Here is a 24,781-nt window from a genome sequence, read left to right as displayed (position 1 = left end):
ATCCCTCCTATCTTTATGCCATCAGCAAACTTGCTGATCCAATTTACCACATTATCATCCTGATCATTGATATAGACACAAACAACAATGGTCCCTGCACTGATCCCTGAGCCACATCACTAACCATAGGCCTCTAGTCTGAGAAGCAACCATCCATTACCACTCTCGGTCTTCTCCCATTCAGCCAATTTCAAATCCAGTTTACAATCTTTCCATGGATACCAAGTACCTGAACCTCTGAACTACCCTCCCATGTGGGACTTTGTCGGCAACATTCACAGCCTTTCCTTCATCTACCTCAAAAAACTCTACAAGATTCATTAAACACGGCCTACCACACACAAAGCCATGCTGACTGTCCTTAGTTAGCTCACGGTTGTCTAAATACCTACATACCCTGTCTCTCAGAACCCCTTCCAATAATTTATCTACTACTGACATCAGGCTCACCTGGTTTATTTTTGGAGCCCTTTTTAAACAATGGAACAACATGAGCTACCCTCCAATCCTCTGGCACCTCACCCATGGCTATGGACATTTTGAGTATATCTGCCAGGGCCCCTGAAATTTCTACACTCGTCTCCTTCAAGGTCTGAGGGAATATCATATCTGGCCTGAGGGATTTATCTACCTTTATTTGCTGTCAGGTAGCAAGCACCTCCTCCTTAATCTCCATCAGTTCCATGACACTTCTGTTTGTTTCCCTTCCTTCCTAGACTGCATCACTCCCATCACCACCCTGACCTTCACCAGCCTTCTGTTTACAAATCTCTTTTCAAGGGCTGTTGATGCTAAAGATTTCATTTTGCATTTTGGAGGAATTAGTTTGTTTCTGACAAGGTACATTCAATTTACAGACCGTTCTCAGGAATGGAAGCTTGATGTAACATGGGGACCACTTAGGACTCCTGAGCCAAGGAGCTGGGTAACTTCTTATCTAGCCCCTCGGCTTTACTCAGATTTCAGGTTTATTGTCAGAGGACATACATGATATCACATACAACCCTGAGATTCTTTTAATTTTTGAAAATTTTATTTAAAGATTTTATAAAACATTACCAAAAAAAACAATGCCCCCCTCTCCCCTCTACTAAACTATCCCATCCCAAACCCCCTCCCCCACCCCTCGGAGCCTTAAAATTTTTTTGGATATTTAAAATTAACTGTTCAACATGCCAACTCTGTACATATCATTTACTTAAGATTTATAGCCATATGTTCCAAATATAAACTCCACATTTTAACAAAAAAAATTATTATTTTGCAAATTATAAGCTATTTTTTAACCCTGAGATTCTTTTAGCTGTGGGCGTGGCAGAATCACCATAGTTTTGTGCAAAATAAAAACATATTAAACAAATATAGAAATGTAAAGAAACTGACTGTGCAATACAGAGATATAAAAATCAATAAAGTGCACAGAGTCCTTAGACGAGTCCCTGATGGAGTTTGTTGTTGAGGAGTCTGATGGTGGAGGGGCAGCAGCTGTTCCTGAACCTGGTGGGGTGAGTCTTGTGGCCCCTACACCTCTTTCCTGATGGCAGCAGCGCGAACAGAGCATGCGCTGGGTGGTGAGGGTCCCTGATGATTGCTGCTGCTACTACCCTCTGATGGTAATGTTCCCCTGTAGATGTTCTCAGTAGTGGGGAGGGCTTTGCCTGTGATATCCTGGGCTGTGACCACTACCTTTTGGAGGGCTTTACACTCAGGGTTATTGATGTTCCCATACCAGACCGTGATGCAGCTGGTCAGGGATCCCATTGATGGGGATGACAAGGTTGCATTAAATGAAGTATGATTTGCTTTATGTGCTGCCTATGGTCTGTTCTAACATTTTGTTGGATCTTGTTATGCACAAATTGGCTGCCTTAATTTTACCAGAATGGCAGTAACTGCATTTAACGCATGATCAGGGTTCGAATGCCGTGCTGTCTGTAAGGAATTTGTATGTTCTTTCTGTGTCTGTGTGGGTTTTCCCCTGGGGGATCTTGTTTCCTTCCATCATTCAAAATGTACCAGGAGGTGTCAGTTAATTGGGTGTAAATTGGGCGATGCGGCCTCGTGGGCTGAAATAGCCTGTTACTGTGCTGTATGTCTAAATTTAACATTTAAATTTAGTCTGTAGCCATTCTCAATGGAGCTCTATAGCCCCACCCCCCCCCCCCCCCCAGGAGCCACAGCATGATTCAGTGAAAACCTTGTTTTCATGCACCATAAATATGTTTGTATGTGTTTTATGTTGTTGATTGGAGAGAAGTTTGGAAGAAATCAAAACTTGGCTGCTTCATGGGGAAGGGGAGCCATAAACTTTGAGCAGAATCCCGTGGAGGGAAATTGGGGTGGGGGGGTGGTGGGGATCGGGAGCGGCCTAGCGATTGGCTGGTCTGGATCTGGAGAACCTACATTGCAAAAGTCAGTGCTGAGTTGTACCTCACATCAACTTTTAACCAATTTTATTTTGATAATTGTACAATTACAATAATCTTTTGTAGTCAATCCCACGATATTTATTTTATTTGTATACAATGCCTCCATTATGTTTGGTGGCAAAGGCACTTTTTCCTTTATTTGCTCCTGTGCTCCACAGTTTTAAATTTGTAATCAAATAATTAACATATAATTAAAGTCTACATTGAAGATTTTATTCAAAGTTATTTGTGTACATTTTGGTTTGACCATGTAGAAATTACAACACGTCTTGTACATAGTTCCCCTCATTTCAGGGCACCATAATATTTGGGGAATTGCAGTGGTAAATATACTAAAGTAGTCATTTTTAGTTCTTTGTTGCATATCCCTTGTGATTCATAGGCATCACCAGGTACTGAGTATCTTCTCTGGTTATGCTCTGCCAGGACTCCACTGCAGCCATCTTCATCTCCAGCTTGTTCAATTGGATTTCGATCAGGTGACTGGCTTGGGCATTCAAAAAGGTTCCTGTTTTGAGTTTTGAAAAACTCCTTTGTTGTTTTAGCCGTATGTTTGGGATCATTGTCCTGCTGTAGGATGAAGTCCAATAAGTTGAGGCATTTGCTAGAACTTGAGCAGGTATTTCTCTACAGCTCAGAATTCATTTTGCTACTGTCGTCAGCAGTTCATCATCAATGAAGATGAGTGCGCCAGGGCCAGGCCTTAATACCATCGCCACCATGTTTCACAGATAAGGTGCTGTGCTTTGGATCTTGGGCGGTTCCTTTACACCCCACACTTTGTTCTTGCCATCACTCTGACACAGGCTAATCTTGGTCTCATCTGCCCACAAGACCTTTTTCCAGAATTCTGCAGGCTCTTTGAAATACTTCTTGGTAAACTGTAACCTGGCCATCCTGTTTCTGTGGTGAACTAGAGGTTTGCATCTTGTAGTGTAGTCTCTGTATTTCTGTTCATGAAGTCTTCTGCGGACAGTTGTCATTGCCACATCCACACCTGCCTCCTGAAGAGTTTGTCTGATCTGTTGGACAGGTGTTTGGGGATTTTTCTTCATTATGATCAGCAGTGGAGATCTTCCTTGAAATACCAGTCCCATTGCGATTACTGAGCTCACCAGTATGTTTTCTTTTTCATGGTGTTCCAAATTGTTGATTTTGATAATCCTCAGGTTTGGGCAATGTCTCTTACTGTTTTATTCTTGTTTTTCCACTCTCATTATGGCTTCTTTGACTTTCATTGGGACAACTCTGATCCTCATGTTGAAAAATGGCAACTACAGACTCCAAAGATGATCAAAAGCTTAGAAGGAAGTCTAGCTCTCTTCTACCTGCACCAATGAACCAAATAAACAGACCCGAGTACTCCCAGCACCTGTGAAGCCAAATGTCCCAAATGTTATGGTGCCCTGAAATGAGGGGACTCTGTATAAAATGTGCTGTAATTTCTACATGGTCAAACCAAAATGTACACAAATAACCTTGAATAAAATCTGGAATGTGGACTTTAATCATATGTGAATTATTTTACTACAAATTTAAAAATGTGGAATACGGGCAAATAAAAGGAAAAAGTATCTTTCTCCCAAACATTATGGAGGGCACCATGCATTAATAGTTGTCCTGAATATGTATTGTTTGTCTGTATGTGTCATGGTGGTTGTGAGTCTGCTTCTTTTAGACTGAGGGCCAGAGAACATTGTTTCATTGGGTTGCACTTGTGCCATCAGATGACAATAAAGTTGGACTTGACTTAAATGGTACATTTGCCATCTAAAGGAATATGGCAAAGAAGAATGAGGAGCTCAAGGACAGGTGACCAATATTTTGGTCAGTCAGCCAAGTTTTAAGACTTATTCAAGAGCTGGATACAGGCAAGGATAAAAGAAAGATGAAAGAGTTCTAAGGTCAAGAACATTGATGGGTCAAATTATGAAGGAGTCAATTTTAAGTCAGAGGTTCTAGAAGTTCAGAAATCAATGCAGCAAACAAAAGCAGGAATGTTCAGATGTGAATCTTTCATATTAGTTTGGAGGAACATGTTCCAGTTTATTGGGTGTATAAGTATATATGTGTTTACTAATGAATGCAGGGTATGTTTGTTTAATATTGTGAAGCAAACTTCAACCAGTACGTCTGCAGATTTTTGTGTTTTACTACTAATATTGTGAGGCGCTGCCTCAAGAAGGCAACAACATCATCAAGGAACCCCCTCACCCTGGTTACATCCTCTTCTCTCTAGAACCTTTGGGCAGCACACCTCTAGTTTATTTCCAACAAATATCAGGTTCTTGAACATCCCCTTGTTTCAAGGACTGCTCTGACTCGCCAAAAGGACTGTCTGCACATTGGCGAGCCACTTTTGTTTTGCTCTCAGATAACCATGAATACATATTTATTATTTATCTATCTGTGGTATTCATTGTCTCTTTTTAATTCAATTATGTATACTTTGTAACTTTTTTTTAAACTAAGTAACTATTTGGTCTTCAAAACAAACAGGGTTGTGGGGTACCTGGGTGGCATGGATTTAAATGGCCAGAAGCAGCTTCTACCAGGTTGTAAGGAAGTAAGAATTCCTGTATATGTGTACATCGTGCAGTGTATATGGTTGGCGTAGCGGTTAGCGCAACACCTTTACAGTGCTAGCGGTTGGGACAAGACCTGGGTTCAAGTCCCGCGCTGTCTGCAAGGAGTTTGTACTTTCTCCCCATGTCTGCATGTATTTTCATCCGGGGGCTCAGTTTTTCCTCCCACCCTTCAAAAAATGTATCAGGGGTGTAGGTTAATGGGATGTAAATTGAATGGCATGGACTTGTAGGGCCAAATTGGCCTGTTACAGTGATGTATGACTACATTTTTTTAAATGACAAAAAACATTGCAATAATGGTTCTGCGCAGATTTGGATTTGTATATAAGTGTGGTGGTAAACAGCATCATCCATGTGGTGGCAACAGATGCTGTCATTTGTTTATGATCAAATAACTATAACAGCTTACCAGTTACATAATAAGGAGAGAGTGATTTTGGTTGCTTTAAAATGCCAAGTACATTCCTGACAGGGTGACAGCTACACTGCCAGAGTCTGCTTTGAAGTTGGTAGAAACTGAGCTTTTATTGTTTGAATATTTTTATCATTTACTGCTCATTACTTTAGTAATCACCAAGATTTATGCCTTCAGATGTTTCGTTGGCACAAGTGATGATTCCATCTGCTAGCCAAGAGTTTATTATAGCCAGAGACATGCAATACCTCAACACTCGCACGACACCAACAAGGGAAGGATTTCTGCAGTTCACTACGGAGTATCTGTCGTGGAAATGAACTCATAGATGGAGACTTTGGCATTCGCTCCAAGAGTTTATTAATATGATATTATGGAGAGTCTGCAACAGCCTTCACTGTAACCAGAACTGGAGAGACAAAACTTTTACAGAAATTATGATTGCATAATTTAATCAAAAACTTTGCAAACTGCATTTAGACCTTGACTAGAGATTTTTTAAGAATTAAAACCTTAGTTTTGTCTAATGGTTAAAAAACCTGATAATTAACCACTGTTACTGTCCTTGACTACAGTCACATGGCTACAACTTAGCTGCCAAACAATATGTCCAGCTGAATGCAACCAGCTGGGTCCCAGCACCGCACCAAAAACAGGCTGCTGGTGTCAACATCTCTGCATGAAATTTCTTCCACTATATTACACTGTGTCCGACCAATATACGTGATTAGTGTGGAGTGAAGGGGAAAGAATTAAGGAATCTGACCCATGGGGTTGTTTGAGTAGGAGTCAACATTCCTTCGATTGGCAAAATGGCCACCTCCATCACCGAAGCAATTTTATTATTTCATAATTTTTGGATTTAATTTCAGGCTGGAGCAAACATCATTTCATTTTGAACCATTATGGCAAATCGAAATAAAAGAGATGTAATTTTATACATGGTCAAGCCAAAATGTACACAAATAACCTTGAATAGAATCTGGAATGTGCACTTTAATCACGCAAATTGTTTGATTACAAATTTAAAACTGTAGATCACAGGGACAAATAAAGGACAAAGGTGTCTTTGACCCAAACATGATAGAGGGCACTGTAAATTCAATTTTTTTCTTGAATTGACACATATTTTCTCTTGATTCAGGATGTTTAAAAAAGCAGTGCAGCAACTTATCAACCAGATTGATTGTGGGGGTGAACTGATCCCAGTGGCCAGTGTGTATGACTCAGAGAAGTTTAAACCTCTGTGCCTGGTCTGCAGAAGAAGTGATGGCCCATTCTGGAGAAAGGCCAAGTACAGTTGCACTGAGTTCAAACTGCAGCAGATACTGGTTGATGAACTCAACTTACCAACAGGTGAGTTTCCTCCCTTCAAACATATACAGGTATACCCCATTTTATGAATACTCCCTTTACGAAAATTCGCTTTTACAAAGAAATCTGTGTTTACTTTTACAAAAGGATTTGAATGGGTTTTCACTTTTATGAAAATAACCTTCAATAGTAGTGAATGGGTCTTTGCTTTACGCCATTTCGGCTTACGAAAGGTGTCATAGGTTTCGAAGAGGGGTATACCAGTAAATTTTGACCACAAGGTTCAACCCTTGGGCCATCCTATTCTCATACTCACATAGTGCCTTGATAACACCATCAGAAAACATGACACCCAGTTTGCACCCAACTGTCTTGGCCTGTCTCCAGCCTCCCAAGTTGCACTGGCTCACACTTAAGCCACATTTTAAGGACTTGCCTTTCTTTATAAATCTATCCAGGTTTCTTTCTCCCCTTTTCTCTCTTGTTCAGAAGAAAGCGACGCCATGCTTAGCGCAACAGTTAGAGCACCAGTGATTGGGACCGGGGTTCGAATCCCACGCTGTCAGTAAGGAGTTTGTAAGTTCTCCCTGTGTCTGTGTGGGTTTTCCCTGAGGGCTCCGGTTTCCTCCCACCATTCAAAACGTACCAGGGATGTAGGTTAATGGGGTGTAAATTGGGCAGCATGGACTCATGGGCTGAAATGGCCTGTTACTGCGATGTATGTCTAAATTTAAATTTTTTTAAATATAGGAGCAGAAGTTGGCCCATTGGTTCCGTCATTTTAATCGTAAGTTGATCCATCCTCCCATTCAGCCCCAATCCCCAGCTTTCTCCCCGTAACCCATGATGCCCTGACTAATCAAATATTCGTCAATCTAAATTTTTAGTATATTTTTAAAATTTAGACATGTGGCCTACGAGTCCATGCTGCCCAATTTACACCCAATTAACCTACACCCCTAGTACAATTTGAATGGTAGGTGGAAACCAGAGCCCCAGGGGAAAACCCACACAGAGACACGGGGAGAATGTACAAATACCTGACAGACAGTGAGAGATACAAAATACGGTCCTGATCACTGGCGCTGTAAAGATATTATGCTAACTGACACGCCAACTATGCCACCCTACTCCAACCACACCAACTGTGGAACCCTGCCTTAAAACCACATTACAACTTCACTTCCGCAGCCACCTGTGGCAAAAAAGTTCCACAGACCCTCTGACAAAAGAAAATTTTCCCCATCTCTTTTTTAAATTGATACCTGTACACCTTGGAATTATTGCTGCTTGTCCTAGACTCCCCTGCCATGGGAAACATCCTTGTTACATCTACTCTGTCCAGGCCTTTCAGCATTTGAAATACCTCTATGGGGTACCCCCTCGTCCTTCTGTACTCCAACAAGTACAGTACAAGAGCCATTAATCTTTCCTTATATGATAATCCTTTCAGTCCTGGTATCATTCTGGTACCAATAGGGTGGATTGACTCGAGGCTGAAATGAGTGGTAATAATTATTCTTACACTCAGTTCTTTTTCATGTAGGACAAGGGCTGGAAGATGAGAGACTTGCTTCGCTTAATTTTTCTAATGTTGGAATTTGCATACTGACCCATAAAGAAATTAATCCTTGTCTTTCCGCTTCTTTGCATATGGTGTCATTTGCTGCAATGAAGTCATGGTCATCAATGATATAGTGGATGCTTCTTTTGAAATAAGATTCCAATTTTAAATTTAAAAAAAAATTTAGACATACAGCATGGTAACAGGCCCTTTCAGCCCATGAGGCCGTGCCCAATTACACCCAATTGACTTACAACCCACGGTACATTTTGAATAGTGGCAGGAAAGCAGAGCCCCCTGAGGAAACCCATACAGACACGGGAAGGACATACAAACTCCTTACAGACAGCGCAGGATTCAAACCCTGGTCCCAATTGCTGGTGTTGTAACAGCGTGGTGCTAACCGCTGCGGCAACCGTGCCGCACTATTGCAAATTTGTGGTGTGTGTTACCTGTTAATTGATGCTTCATTTATTCTCGTTCAGCTCAGCAGAATGATTTGTCCTTCCAGCTTTCAAAGTCATTGGAGAGGCCGATGAAAGGGATGGCAATGCTCAGAATCGATCCATTGGTGGGAAACATTGAGATTTCAAATAAAGTGAGCGAAGTTATTCAGCTGGAAGGAACAAAACAAATTTACATCAGTGTCCCAGATCTAACTAAAAGCCTGGAACATCGGTACTGTATAGTAAATAATAATGCTATTATTTTGGGTAATGTTATTAAAATGATCAATTGTTTCTGAAGTTTGGATACATGAAAATGACAGGAAGGAAGATATGGCAACAGTATTGTGCCTAACTAGGTACAGTGGCATGCTGGTTAATTTACTGGGCTGATATCAGTTGATGCTGACCTGGAGACAGAGTTGACTCCTGCCGCTTCAACTCATTAATTAAAATAGATTGATAGTGACTGTGGCCAGGAAACTACTGTAATGCAGTAAAACATTATCTAATATCCCTCAGGAGAGATAATCTTATCATTCATGTCTTGTATGACTTACTTATAATTTCTGGCTGAAAGCAACATGGACATCTTTTAATTGTTGTCTTCAATAACCCATGAAGAGGGTAATTAGCCGTGGTCAGCTAGTGATGCCCACATCCAGGGTTTAAACTGTATCAACCCAGGTAATTTCAGCTGAACTGGGGTCATGCATATTAAATAAAAGCAGAAAATGCTGAAAACACTGAATAAGTCAGGAAACATCTGCGGAAAGAAAGACAGTGATATCCTTGCTGGTTGAAGATCCTCTGACAAACTTCTCTTCATCATTGATGCATTTTAATTTGAGGTGTGTAAAATTCGGTTTGAGGGAGAAATCTGTTTTGGAAGGCAGCTCTCAGTAAAAGCATACAATACTGGAGAAACTCAGTAGGTCAAACAGTGTCCTTTATATAACAAAGGTGAAAATACATAACTGATGTTTCGGGTTTGAGTTCTTCATCAAGGTAAGGAAAAATGTTGGCAGACACCCGAACAAAAGGGTAAGGAGGGAGGTGTGGTTGCAAAGGCAGGAGGTGATAGAGAAGGGAGGGAGGGGAGAGTAGCAAGCAAGGTGTGGAAGGATGGCTTGGTGAATAGAGGGAGAAGTGGAAGAGCAAAGCTGACAGGGGGAAGGGGGGGTGGGTGGAAGAAGAGAAGAGGAGGTTAGCAGAAACCGGAGAAGTAGATGTCAATGCCATCTGGCTGGAGACGGAAAATCAGGTGTTGTTTCTCGAATTTATGGGTGGTCTTGGTGTGATAGTACATGAGGCCATGGACAGATATGTGAGTATGGAAATGTGATGCAGAACTGAAATGGCTAGCCACTGGGAGGTCTCTGTCACAAGTACAGACAGAGCAAAGCAATCTCCCAGTTTGTGCCCAGTCTCTCCGATGTAGAGAAGGCTACAAATAGAGCACCAGATGCAATAAATCAATCCTGCAGCTACACAAGTGAACTTGAAAGGCTAGTTTGGGGCCCAGGACTGTGGTGAGGGAGGAGGTGTGGGCCAAAGTGTGGCATCTCCTGCAGCCTCAGGGGAAGGTGTTGGAGGGCAATTGGTGGGGAGGGATGAGTGCCAAAGGGAATCATGGAGGGAGCGGTCTCTACGGACGGCAGAAAGGGGAGGAGAGGAGAAGATGTGTCTGGTAGTGGGATCCTATTGAAAGTGCCGGAAATTCCAGAGGATAATGTGTTGGATGCGAAGGCTGGTGGGGTGGTAGATGAGGACAAGGGGAACCCTGTGTTTGTTGCATCTGGGGGAAGAGGGAGCCAGGGCAGATGAGTGGGAAATGAAGGAGATACGGGTGAGGACTAAATTAATGGTGGTGGAGGGGAAGCCACGTTTGTTGAAGAAGGCAGACATTTCGGAAGATCTGGACTAGAAGACCTCATCATGGGAACAGACATGGCAGAGGTGGAGAAATTGAGAGAAGGGGATGGAATCCTTGCAGGGAATAGGGTGTGAGGAAATGTAGACCAGGTGGTTGTGAGAGTTGGAGGGTTTGTAGTATATGTCAGTGGAGATGGAGACAGAGATCCAGGAAGGGGAAAGTGTTGTCGGAGATGGACCAGGTGAGTTTAACATTGGGGTGGAAGTTGGCTGCAAAGTGGATGAAGTTGATAAGATCATCGTGGGTGCATGAGGCAGCCCCGATGTAATTGCCAATGAACCGGAGGAAGAGTTTGCAGGGGTTTTGCCTGTGTAGGCTTGCAGCATGGATTGCTCCACAAACAGGCAGGCGTAGCAGGGACCCATGCGGAGACCCATGGCTACTCCTTTGATTTGGAGGAAGTGGGATGAGTTAAAGGAGAAATTATTTAGAGTGAGGACAAGTTCTGCTAGGCAGAAGAGGATGGTGGTAGAGGGTGACTGGTCAGTTCTCAGTTTTCAGATCTTCTGTGTGGGGGATAGATGTATAAAGGGATTGGATATCCATCATGATGATGAGGTGGTCTGGTTTGGGGAATCTGAAGTCATTGAAGAGATGGAGGGGATGTGAGTTGTTGTGCATGTAAGTGGGGAGGGATTGGACCAAGGGAAAAAAGATAGAGTCAAGGTAAATTGAAACTAGTTAGGTGGGGAGCAGGCAGAAACAATGGATCACCCAGATGGGTTTGTGTATCTTGGGTAGGAGGTAGAAATGAGCAGTGCAGGGGTGGGAGAGAATGAGGTTGATTGTCATGGAGGGGAGGTGGCCAGAGGTGGAGGTTGGAGATGGTCTTGGAGACAGTGGCTTGAAGTGTGGTGGTGGGGTCCTGTGGGAGGGGATGGTAGGAGGAGGTGTCTGAGAGATGTCGACAGGCCTCAGCAAGATAAAGGTCAGTGCACCAGACCACAACAGTACCACCCTTGTCTGTGGGTTTGATGGTGAGGTTGGGATTGTTGCGGAGAGAGTGGAGGGCAGAGTGTTCAGAGGAGGGAGGTGGTAAAGTTGAGGTGGTTGGTGTCTCGGCAGCAGTTGGAAATAAAAAGCTCCAGAGCAGACAGCTGACCAGGACGAGGTGTCCAGGAGGAGGAAGAAGGCTTGAAGCAGGAGAAAGGGTCTTGGGTGGGGGTGAGGAGAGTCATGGTCATGGAAGTGAGGCGGAGGCGATGGAAGAAGAGTTTGGCATCATGGCATGTGCGGAACTCATTGAGGTGTAGGCAGAAGAGGATGAAGGTGAGGCCCCTACCGAGGATCGAGCACTCCGTTTCAGAGAGGAGAAAGTCAGAGGGGATAGTAAAAACCAAGCAGGGGTTAGTATGGGGATCGGTGTTGTGGGAGGTATTGGGGGAGGGAGAGGAGGAGGGTGGTGGAGATGCAAGGTTGGGGGGTTAGAGGGAGGAGGGGGGTTGGGGAGTTTGGGGTGGGGGTGGGGAGGTCAGAGGGGGAATGTGGGGGTTACGGGAGGTTAGAGGGAGGAAGAGGGTGGGGGGGGGGTAACCAGAGAGAAAAGTAGGGGGAGATTTTATTCCTTGGAGCGAAGAAGAATGAGGAGGGATGCGATAGAGGTTTACAGGATTATGAGCGGTGTAGACAGAATGGATGTGAGTTGGCTTTTTCCACTTAGTTTGGGGAAATAAATATGAGGGGTCATGGTTTTAAGATGAAAGGGGAAAGGTTTAAGGGGAACATTTATGGAAGTTCTTCACTCAGAGAGTGGTGGGAGGGTGTAATGAGCTGCCATCTGATGTGATGAATGCAGGCCCAATTGTGTGTTTTAAGAATGGATTGGATGGATGCATGGATGGGAGAGGCCTGGAGGGTTATGGAGTAGGAGCAGGTCAAACCATTCATTGAATATATTTGCAACTGGCTCTTTTAATGTGGTCATTCTTCAAGCTTCAGAAATGTTATTCTAGTTTGGAATCGATCATTTTCTTGTTCTGCATTGAAGATTTAAAGTAACAGTAGCTCACTGGCTGGAGGTGCACAGGGGCCATCTGGTGGTGTGCTCTGCAATGGGAAATCGTGAAATTGATATGCTAGAGAAGTGTACATAATACTGCACTCTAACAGGCTTGGACACACAGACATGCAGCTGATATGCTTGAGGATCAAATCAGGAGGCAGAGAGGCAGGATGGGTGACCAGCTGCCTCCCAGCTCCAGTGACCTGGATTCATTTATGTTCATGGTGATCTCTAAATGATGCTTGCAGACTGGTGCTTGATGGAGTGGTTAGTGCAATGCTATTAGAACACCAGCGACTCTAGTTCAAATCTGGTGCTGACTGTAAGAAGTTTGTACATTCTTTGCCTGCATGGGTTTCCTCCGGGTTCTGTCCCACCCTTCAAAATGTACAGGGATTATAGATTAATTGGTGTATTTGGGTTTCACAGTCCTTTAGCCCTATTGGCCCATGCCAACCAAGTTAAGCTCATCCCCTTTGCCTGCATTTGGCTCATATCACTCTAAACCAATGATCGACCTTTGATTGGTAGGTGGGAAAGAATGGGTGGAAAGGAAAAGGGTAGGGGAAAGGCTTCCTTCAACATTGTGGGAAAATAAGAGACAAAATACAAATATATTCTGACATGTCTTAAAATTAGGTTTGGCAAGGTTGAAAAGAGGTGACAAAGATCATTTGTTCTTTAATGTGGCCATTGAAGACCTGATGAAAAGATGGGCTTAAAAGGTGTGCATGTTCATGAGGCCCAGGAAGAGGTAGGGGATGCTGAACTGCGCCCACAGGCAGCAAGAGACGGGATCAAGCACCTGGAAAGTCTGGACCTGTTCCTGCAGGTTTGCATAAAAGCACCAAATGGGTTTTTCTGTAACGGCAAAGACTGAGATCTGAAGAGGGACTTTTCATCTCGGACCACTCACTGTGGTGTGGGCTAAACAGTGCGGCATTTTCATTCCAAGTTACAACCTTTGTAGCTGTTCAGCTGGTGAGGATGGAATCCAGGAGCACCCTCCAGTGGGTGCTGGAGATGGAATCTGATATATGGCATCATATGAAAAAGGAAGAGAATTGGTGTCCTTCAGATACACAGAAATGCTGGAAGACGCAGTACCTGGGTGCCAGGGTTTCAGTTATATTAATAGATTGTAAGTTATGTAATTACATTTTTCACAATTCTTCTGTTTTCCTTTCAGAAAAGTTGGACGCTCTTGGGAGTTGATCAGAAAGAGTTACCCAGGAGATCTCTGTGTTGTGACTGAAGCACTAATGTCGATGCAGCCCATCACACTGAAGGAAGATAATAATAGTAGATCAGAACTCTACGTGACCTTACCTTCCACCTCCTCGGTAGGAGCATTTGCTATGGCTAATAAATGTATTCATTTCCACGTGTGACATGAGATTTCTGCAACATAGTTTTGTCAGCAATATCAGATCACACCTCGTGGAGCTGAGTGAATGATATTCAGTATGTGACCCAATGTTTGATCAAAGAGTTTAGTTTGAAGGAGAGAAACAAAGGTCTACTAATGCTGTAAAAACACAAAAATGCTGAAGGAACTCAGCATGTCTTGCAGTCTCCATAGGAGATAGACATATAATCGACATTTCGGGCCTGAGCCCATCCTTAAGATGTGAAAAAAGAGCAGGCAAGTGCCTGAACAAAAAGGCTGGGGGAGGAGGGAAGAAAGGGCACGCAGAGGAGCACAGGCCAACAGGCAAACAGCCATAATTGGATGAGGACAGGACAGGAGAGGAGAGGTGAGAATTGATCAGGGAGAGGGCAGCTCTGCAAATGCAGATCTGGAAAAAATTAGAGGGAAAAGGAAAGAGAGAGACTTAATGAGAGGAAAGGAGACATAGGGGTAAGGGAAGGGGAGAGATGGGAGGCTAATGGAAACCGGAGAAGTCAATGCTAATGCCATCTGGTTGGAGAGCGGTCAGATGGAAATATGAGATGTTGTCCCTCCAATTTGCAGGTGGTCTCAATCTGAGGGAGACCATGAGAGGAGGTGAGAAGAGATGGAGACAGAAAGGCTGAAGTCTGAATTTTGCAGCTTTATACTCCTGTCCAGGGGCTGTGAAGAGAGGTAGGAAATGAGGTCTGGTTGAGACTACAGCTGGAGGATGTGGTGGGTGTGACAGATTATGTTATATTTTATATTCTTTTATGTTTTAAAGGAGATAAATTGTGGCATGTTTTTTAGTGTAGGTCACAAACACTTGAAAAGAGATCTCATTTAAAATGCCAGAGCTCTGCTCAAGCCAGACGGTCCAGGCTCCGGGTACCTTAGTGTGTGAGAGTGTGAGAGTGTGAGAGTGTGAGAGTGTGAGAGTGTGAGAGTGTGAGAGTGTGAGAGTGTGAGAGTGTGAGAGTGTGAGAGTGTGAGAGTGTGAGAGTGTGAGAGTGTGAGAGTGTGTTCAGCCTGTTCAAAGACCTTGTTGTCCATACAAGAGGAGAGGACTGGCTGTATAATGTTTCACTTGAAATAAGGGAAACCAAAAGGAACTCTGGTGACCTGAAAGAAAGAGGTTATCATCTGGAAAGCCCTGAGCGGAATGGCCGACTCCTGCTCCTTATGTTCTTATGGTCTTTTAAAATTAAACATGAGTTTAATACATTATATCCTTAAAAAAATTAGTTTGATGCCCAATCAATAACCACAAGCAGACTCAAAGCGAGTGATTAAGGGCTTTAATGACCTGAAACTGCAGGCACATCTCCACATGCTGCTGGCCCAGTTCCAAGGTTGATATGAAAGGGGGAGACTAGGATGACTCAGCCTTTATTGGTGAATCTTACGGAGACGAGTTACAGGGTCAGAGTTGGGCCAGCCTGTACAGTATGGTAACGTCATGTATGCAATGCCATGTTTCACTACATAGTTCAAAGCAGCTGGATGGATCTTTAGTGGCAGGGGCCATTTGAACTCCCTTAGTTTTGGGAAAAGTGGGTAATCTCCTGCTCCATGTCTGAGGAGAATTTTATTTCTAATAACAAATTTCCTTTTCAGATGGGTGCAGAATACAATCTTTTGACAGAAAAGGCAGTGTTCATTCCAAAGGGAGCAGTCCTTGCCTACAAAGTATGGGACCTCACCGTGACAAAAGATGACATTCTGTGTAAGTGTTTTTTGCAGTTGAGATGGTTTAACTTTTCCTCATGATGACACAGACCTCTCTGAAAGCACTGGGCAATGAGGATTTTGCTTCCTGAACACTTGTGTGTATTTTATGGATTTGGGGCTGCTGATCACAAAATTCACCTTAAAAGTTTCCTATCACATACCTTTTTTTAGATATAACCTTTTTTAATGATTTCCTGTCATTTTAAATCTACTAGTATATTGCCCATAAAGCAAGCTTGTTTTGATCATGTCTGGGCATAGACTCAGTGCAGGTCCTATGCAAATGTTGTCTTGGGCCTGGGCGTGCTCAGTTAGGATAGATGCAGACAGGCTATAAAAGCAGCTCACATATACAAGTGCTGTGCATTACACTGATATAGAATGAATGCATGTTTTTTTTTGTTTTTATTTTTTTCACACCATAAACCACATTAACCATGATACATACTTTTTCCTTTTCAAATATATACAGTGCCATTTTGATGCACATGTTCTTCAGGCAATAGCATAATGAGTGTACTTAACTGGCATTTATAGTCTTCAGTAAAGAGTTCAGCTGAGGGTAAGGGCTAAATTCAATATGATTTAATGTTTCTCCAACTTCCTATGTGATACAGCAAATCTGAAATTAATCTTTGAATACAGCTTGAAGTTAGTCATCGTAATCCCCAATTTCTTTTCAGGAAGAAAATTTTTTGAAAAAAATTTTTGTCCAGTGAAATCTGAGTGGGTGACAACACACCAGTTCGCTCTTTCAGGGTGGATGTGGAGCTAGTGGATCATTCCTTGGAGCCCCTGGCTGGTGTGGGCTTCTGACAGTTGCTCCATTCACTGCAGTAATGCTGAATCATTGGACCGATTTTAAGAACACCATATGAGCTACAATGAGAAACTGGACTTAATTGGGTTGATTTCTCTTGAGCATTGAAAGCTGAGAGGAGACACAACAGATAAAATTGTGATAGCCAGCGATAGGATAGAAAGTTGTAATTTTTACCCAGGGTAAAAATGTGAAATACCGGAGAACATGAATTTAAAGTAAGGGGAAAAAAACTTAGAGGAGATGTGTGGGGCAATTTTATTTTATATAGAGAGCGGTAGCTGCCTGGATTGAACTGTCTGTGGTAGAGGTGATAGAAGTGTTCGAGGCTGTTGGATAAACGTGAGCACCCAGTGAATGGAAGGCTGTGGACACGTGTTTGCAGGCAGATTTAATTAGGCATTGTGTTTGGCATAGGTTCTGTGGGTCGAAGGACCTGTTCCTGAGATGTATGGGTCAATGTTACATTTTCCATTTCAGAATATTCGACTATAAATGCACAGAAGTTAGCAGAATAGGGAATAAAAATACATCCATAATTTTCATTTTATTGAGCAATGATGCATGGTTTAACCAATAACTTAAAAAAGTATATCCCCAGATCTTAAAGTAACTTATTTGGTTATGCTAGGTCAAGGCAGTAGAGAAGTAGTGTCCTGTCCTTTGCTCCAAAAGTCGTAAGCTATCTTCACTGATTGATTAAGCTTACAAGCCCAACCTGGCTGCAATCCATTTCAGCAGAGGATCATGGGTAACATTTTTCCCAGTGTCTCCATTCTCTAGAGAAGGTTCAATGACCCCACTGCAAATTTAATCCCCTCATTTAACTCCACATGGCAATAAAGTGTTAGAGGTTTGTTGCCAGCTGTAATAGTATTCTTCACATTTTCCTAAAACTCATTGTTCTTCTTCTCCACCAGACCTGTCAATGCCAAAAAAGAAGACTTGGCCAAAGTCTTGGATGTGCCTGGACAGCGCAGATGGTACAGTCCTTGTGGAACAAGTTGGGAATTATTTAAGGGATGGATCATGTTTCTGAAATAGTTATAGAGAAACACAATATGGAAACAGGCCCTTCATACCATTGACTCCATGCCAAACATCATTTACAGTGATCCTACATTATACGAGCATAGAATGAGGGGAGATTTGATAGAGGGATTTAAAATTGAGGGGTATAGACAGAGTAAATGTAAACAGGCTTTTTCCACTGAGGGTAGGTGAGATGAGGGTAAAAGGGGAAAAGTTTAGGGGGAACATGAGGGGAAACTTCTTCACACAGAGAGAGGTGGGGGTGTGAAATGTGAATGTGAGCTCAATTTTAACATTTAAGAGGAATTTGGACAGGTACATGCATGGGAGAGGTATGGAGGGCTATGGTCTGGGTCAGTGGGACTATGGATAAAAATGGTTCAGCATGGACTAGAAGAGCCAAAGAGGCCTGTTTTCTGTGCTGCAATGTTCTATGATCACCCTACATTCTAGCAACTAGTTTCAGATTCTACCATTCAGATACACATACTTGAGTCAAGTTACAGTGGCCAATTAACCTACTGATCCACATGTGTTTTGGATGTGGTGGTGGTGGGGGAAGAGAAATTTAGCAGGAGCAGATGGGCAGAACCATAGAACACTTCAGTACGAAATAGGCCCTTAGGCCCATCTAGTCCTTGCCAAAAGTGGGCAGTGGTTCGGTTCTTTGGATGAATTTTAGTCAGATGGCAGGCAGGTATTCCTCTAATTGTACAGGTAGATGTGATCCAAGGAGTTATATCACTACCTCCTGATCAGTAAACCAATAAAATCAGTTTATCTTTATTTATTCTGGCTGATTTTTAAAAATCTCTCCTTAATCTGTGAGAGAAGAGAGAAAAAGAAATGGCAATAGAATTTTCTTCAGTAATCCTAACAATATTTTAACTCGAGAACTGGTTTTGAAACCAGGCATTGGGTATTGATTAAACGAAGTTTCCCCTTCTGAACTATCTCACGTCACTGGTCAATTCATGAGAGCAAGTGGTTGCATCTCACTCGTCCCAAGGATGCTGGTCTTGTAGAACAACCACAATTTTTGAAGTTTCTCCATTTGAATTTACTACTCAACGTGTCTTCAATCTGTGGCTGGATGAAGCAGTGAATACTGCCCTGTCAGGTTGATGTATAAAAAGGGCAGAGTACCCAACTTCCCAAAGTCCCATACACCTTCAACCTGTAGGTTTAATTGAATCTTGCCTCTTCCAGTTAACGGAGAAGAAGGTTTCGGTGTATGCTGTGAGCTCCAATGTCTCGACAAGGGTTTGAGACAAAATCTCCTGGGCCTCGTGTGTAAAATCATAGAAGATTCTGAACTGCATTCAATTCTGAGTGATGTGGTAAGACCAGGTTTTGTTTCAGATATTGATGGATCTGTGATCAGGGAAATATTGACCAGATTTGATCCCTTCTTTGATCTTACTGGTTCTTCATTTGTGCCAAGAGGAACCAGAATAGGGAGAATATTAGAAAATTGCAATTGACACAGTTTTAGTTTCATTCACTTCTAAGACCCTCCTTTCCATGATCTATGTGTAGAGTGTGATGTGTTTAATTAACAAGACATTGTGGTGCTAAATTATTTTTCCTTTCCGTCCCTCTTTCAATATCCAGCTCTCTAATGCCTGTGCTGGAATTGACTATAAACTCTCAGAACTGGACAAACTGGAAGAAAATAGAAGAGAATATGCCAAAAATCTCCTGGCGTTTTGGAGTGAGGATCAGTTGAAGAATGCAATTGAACACAAGCTTCTTAAGGCCATGTCTTTTCTATTGACTGCTTTGGAAGGTAGGGAATTACACATCCCATCCTTCAGCGTGGATCAGCCTTCCTTTGGGAGCTGTATGAGAATGACTCAAATGGACACAGCCTTGACAATGGGATTATGGTTGCTGTGTATGTTGGTGTGATGTTCTTAGACTGGAGACATGGACCAAATTGCAACAGCTGGTTTTCTTCATCCCAGTGAACCCGTAACATCAATTCAGAAGCTCTGCTTTACTTTTCAAATTTAACCTGCTATGGTTGGATTTGAACTCTCACTCTCTGGGCGACAGTCCAGTGTGGTGGATGCTTAACTGTCCATTGAAGGAGAGTGGAGCTATCCAAATGCATGAAAGTCCTGCCAATCTTCTATCAAGGGATATTCACAAATAAGTCATGGACAGAATTTATGTAGCACCTTTCACTTCCTCAAATCATCCCAAACCCCTTTTCCAGCAATGTTTGAAGAGTAGTCATTGTGAGAAACCAAAGCGATCACTGACCCGATTTGAAATGTTATCAGAGCTTTTCCATTGTCAGTGGATCTCGATATCTCGATCCCTTAAACTACCACACAGGAGCACTGTGGGAGTACATAGGACTACAGCAGCCCATGAAGATGGCTCATCAACTCCTCAAACACAATGATTGCCAGAGATTTCTATAGCCTTTACATAAACAAAAACATTTTTTTTTATTTTGCCAATTCTCACAGAAATGCCACAATGTTCAAAATATTAGACAGGGATAAATGGCAGGGATGATGTCCCTGTTATTGAAATAATAAACAGAGGTCCCACTTGGGAGGTTAGTCAGGAAGATTCAGGCACTTAGTATTCATGGTGAGGTAGTAAACTGGATTCGACATTAGCTATATGGGAGAAGCCAGGTAGTGGGAGATTGCTTCTCAAACTGGAGGCCTGTGACTAGTGGTGTGCCTCAGGGATCAGTGCTGGGATCATTGCTGTTTGATAATGTGTGGGAAATTGGATCAGCAGGTTTGCAGATGACGCAAAGATTGGAGACATCATAGACAGTGAGGAAGGTTTTCAAAGATTGCTGGACCAGCTGGTAAAATGGGCTGAAAAATGGCAGATGGAACTTAATGCAGACAAGTGTGAGGTGTTGCATTTTGGAAGGATAAACAAAGAAAGGAAATGGTAGGGCACTGAGAAGGGTGGTAGAACAGAGAGATCTGGGAATAGAGATACATAATTCCCTGAAAGTGGTGTCACAGGTGCACACAGTTGTAAAGAGACCTTTCGGCATATTGGCCTTCATAAATCAAAGTATTGAGCGCAGGAGTTGGCATGTTGATGCAAAATTATATAAGACATTGGTGAGGTCAAATTTGGAGTATTGTGTGCAGTTTTGGTCACCTAACTACAAGAAGGATAGAAAGAGTGCAGAGAAGATTTACTAGGATGTTGTCCAGACCTCAGAAACTGAGTTACAGGGAAAACTTAGAGGTTAGGACTTTATTCCCTGGAGTGTAGAAGAATTAGGGGAGATTTGATCGAAGTATTTAAAATTATGAGGGGGATAGACAGAGTAAATGTAGACAGGCTTTTTCCACCGAGGGAAGGTGAGATACAACGCAGAGGACATGGGTTAAGGGTGAAAGGGGAAAAGTGGTAATTTAAGGGGGAATTTCCTTACACATAGAGTGGGAGTGGGGAATGAGCTGGCAGCTGAAGTGGTGAATTAAGGCTCAATTTTAACATTTAAGAGCAATTTGGACAGGTACATGAATGGGAGGGGTATGGAGGGCTATGGACTGGGTGCAGGTTAGTGGAACTAGGAAGAATAATAGTTTGGCCTAGGGTAGAAGAGCTGAAGGGCCTTTTTCTGTGCTGAAATGTTCTATGGTTTATTACATTCACTTTGAAGAGCAACAACTTAGTGAAAGGTGTTAAGCAAATTGGCAAGCTTACATTAATGGACACATTAGCTAACATGTTATGGTTCTCTAACTGTCCTGTAATCTCACATAACCTTAGTTCCCTCTCTCTCTCTCTCTCTCTCTCTCTCTCTCTCTCTCTCTCTCTCTCAATATGGCTGGCCTTAGGCTTATCACCTCACCTGAAAGAAGGCACCTCCAGCAATATAACCATAGCCCCCAACTCCTACAGCACTCCCCCCATCCCCTCCCCACACTGGATTCTTCCACTCTCTCATCATTCCTCACCCCCATCTCAGTTCCTTCTGGACTCTATTTAGATTAAAAAAAACATTTACAGCATGGTAACAGGGCCTTCTGGCCCAAGGAACCCATGGCACCCAATTAACCTGGGTGCCCAGAGGAAACCCACGCAGGTTGTGGGGGGAGAACATACAGCAGACAGTATTGGATTCAAACCCAGGTAGTTGGTGCTGTAATAGTGTTGTACAAACCACCACTCTCACTTTCTCCACATCAAATTCCAGCACTGGCAATTCTTGTCTTACAATTGCCCTTTCCACCCTGTATGAAGCACCTTCCTCCACCTGATCCATTTGTTTCTCGCCTCTTTCTCCCGTTGTCCAGCATCACTCCGTCTTCTGCCGGTGTCTGTCATGGTTCACCACTACGTGGTTCACCAATCTTGGGTGGGCCCCTGTCTCATCCTGTCCTCTTTACATCGGCTTCTCGACTACATTCTGATAGTTTTGATTCGAGACAGCAACCATTCTTTTCCTCCAACAGATGTTACTTGACCTGCTAAATTCCTGAGTGAAGCACAGACATCTGCAGATGTTGTGTTTGTAGTAGAAACACACCAAAATGCTGGAGGAACTCTGTTGGTTTTTTCAATGTCCATAAAAAGGAAAGATATATTGTTCACGATTTGGGCCTGAGCCCTTCTTCAAGGAATATACCAAAATGCTGGAGGAACTCGGTCAGTTTTTTCAATGTCCATAAAAAGGAAAGATATTGTTCATGATTTGGGCCTGAGCCCTTCTTCAAGGAATATTCCTTTTTATGGACATTGAAAAAACCGACCGAGTTCCTCTAGCATTTTGGTGTTTTTTTTTTAACCACTGAATTCTTCTGGCCAAGTGTGTTTAGCCCCAACCCCCACACGGTTTGATATTGTGCTCATCGCTCTGGATGCGTGGAACAAACACTAGAGCAGACCACTTTTCCAACTAACACAACTATTTTATTTTTTTCAGATCTGCCACCAGCCACATTGCAACTGCTCATTCAAAGTTTGAAGATGCAGATCCTGCCTCAGCAACTCCGCCTGGTAAGATAGCAACTGAGGAGGGAAAGAGCAAAGATTGCCAGGAGGACAGGAAAAAATTGACCATCTGGGAGTTAACAAAATTGAAACCCAGGAGTAAATTCTGGAGAATGAATAAGAGAATCGGGACTTCTAATTGTATTGAAAATCATGATCCTTGGGCAAACCCTCAATGGGATATCAGCCATTGAACTTGGGAATAATGGATATTGGATGAAAGCGAAATTTAGAAGCATTGAGCCATGAGTCCATCAAAAGGGAATTAGTCACATTGAGGACCAGAAAATCACTATCAATAGTGGAATCAATTGAATGGAATTGAGGTCCTGGAGATCAAAACTCAGCAGCTTTTGTTGTGGGAATGGGATTTGATTTCTTGATTTTAACAGCAAGCAGCAGTGACAAATATAATTTTAAATTTTAGACCGACAGCATGGTAACGGGCCATTTTTCCCCACGAGGCCCTGTCACTCAATTTACACCCAATTAACCTACGTTTTGAAGGGTGGGAGGAAACTGGAGCCCCGGGGAAAACCCATGCTGACACGGGGAGAACGTAGAAGGTCCTTACAGACAGTGCGGGATTCGAACCCTGGTCCCGATCACTGATGCTGTGAAGGCATTGCACGAACCGGTATGCCCTCTGGCACTGAGTCTGGTCAAGTTTATTGTCATCTGATGTACAACCTGATGAAATAGTGTTCTCTGAGCCTCGATGCAAAACACGCAGACACACAGCCAGACATAACACACATACAAAACAATACACATGTAGGACAAGGATTCATAGATACACCTCGAAAAGATGAATATTGTTTCATGAATATGAGAGTCTGGGAGGGTCAGTGTGAGCAGTTCACCATTCTCACTGCCTGTGAGAAGAAGCTGTTCCTCAGCCTAGTGGTGCTGGCTCTGAGTTGGTAATTGTGGGTCATTCTTGTTCCTCTCCTCCCAGAACTGGAGAAGGTTGTATGTCTTTTTTATGTAAATGGAAAGTACGATGTCTCATTCATTTGCTCCAAGATCTCACCCCTCCCAAGCGCTACAGCATCCTGTCACCATGCACTGCTCCTCCATTTCTGTATCCTTACTGTAACACTCCCTCACTGGTGACCAAGCCTTCAGCTCCTGAGGTCCAAAGCACTAGTTTCCTTCCTAAAATCTTTTCTTTTCACCTAAGTTCCTCCTTTAAGACACTTTTCAATCTTTAATCAAAGGTTTTGCCATCCATCTCAATATTTCTTCAAATGGCTTGCTTTCACATGTTGTTTGATGCTGATTCATTGAACTTCCTATGGATGTTTTATTGTGTTAAATGTGTACTTTTGCACCTTTTTGTACCCCTGAAGGTCACTGTCATCCTTAAGGAGCTAGAACACACCAAAGCTGATAGTGTACTAAAAGTGGAGACCAAAGGTCTCACTGAGGATGCGTTTGGAATAACTGCAGAGATGCTGAATGAAATTGGGCTTCACTTGGAGCGAGAAAGTGTCCAGAAGATGAAGGAGCCGAGTCTCCATGAACTGTCCATTGCCTTGTTCTGCCTAAATGCACTTAGCAGCCAATGAGGAAATTAATTCAAGGTGGATGCAATACCAAGATCATGGATTTATTCTTGCAGCACCTCAGAGCTGACCTGTGTGTTTTAATATCCATATATTCGTGATTTTCCAAATTGCTTTACATAACCTGTGTGCTTCTCATCAGCATTATTTTACACAAGCCAGCATACGATCATAAACAAGAACAAACGATGAGATGTTGGAGGAACTCAGTGGGTCAGACAGCATCTATGGGTAGAAACGGTCAGTCAACATTTTTGGTCAGGATAAAAACACACCTAAATGGCGGAGGAACTCAGTATTTTCAGAATCCATAGGAGACAAAGATATGTCGCCGACATTTCGGGCCTGAGCCCTTCTTCAAGGAATAAGCAGAATCACCCAGAAGCAGGAAATCTCAGCAAGTCTCAGGATGGAGTCAGGGCTGGGCTGGGGAAGGAATCCAGACCAACACGAGGTGTTCATTAGATATGATAAGGGGAGAGGTGAGAATTTGTCATGTTGTGTGAGATGGAATTGTGAGACGGAGGTGGGGGAAAAGCTACTGAGGAAGAAGC

The 24,781-nt window shown here is 42.9% G+C and overlaps 1 protein-coding gene across 1 annotated transcript; it reads left to right on the top strand.

Annotated features, from left to right (window-relative positions):
• The first annotated feature begins 4,209 nt into the window (after positions 1-4,209).
• On the top strand, positions 4,210-24,496 carry LOC138746657 (gasdermin-A3-like). The gene is made up of 10 exons (XM_069904945.1): positions 4,210-4,241; positions 6,577-6,788; positions 8,796-8,988; positions 13,884-14,037; positions 15,705-15,813; positions 17,559-17,621; positions 18,880-19,010; positions 19,285-19,459; positions 22,592-22,665; positions 24,012-24,496. Exons 1-10 carry the CDS (start codon positions 4,210-4,212, stop codon positions 24,228-24,230), a joined length of 1,362 nt encoding a protein of 453 aa, XP_069761046.1. The 3' UTR covers positions 24,231-24,496.
• Positions 24,497-24,781: the final 285 nt, after the last annotated feature.

Source organism: Narcine bancroftii, chromosome 12, assembly GCF_036971445.1.
Source record: "Narcine bancroftii isolate sNarBan1 chromosome 12, sNarBan1.hap1, whole genome shotgun sequence".
Classification (NCBI taxonomy): Eukaryota; Metazoa; Chordata; class Chondrichthyes; order Torpediniformes; family Narcinidae; genus Narcine; species Narcine bancroftii.
Note: the sequence above shows the minus strand (reverse complement) of the source record. Positions and strands in the feature narration are given on the sequence as shown.

Excerpts from the sequence above, each read along its gene's own strand:
- LOC138746657 (XM_069904945.1), top strand. The coding sequence starts at position 4,210 with ATGGCAAAGAAGAATGAGGAGCTCAAGGACAG. Across the intron at positions 14,038-15,704 it reads CCTTACCTTCCACCTCCTCG|ATGGGTGCAGAATACAATCT; the intron begins GTAGGAGCATTT and ends TTTCCTTTTCAG. Across the intron at positions 17,622-18,879 it reads GTGCCTGGACAGCGCAGATG|TTAACGGAGAAGAAGGTTTC; the intron begins GTACAGTCCTTG and ends TGCCTCTTCCAG.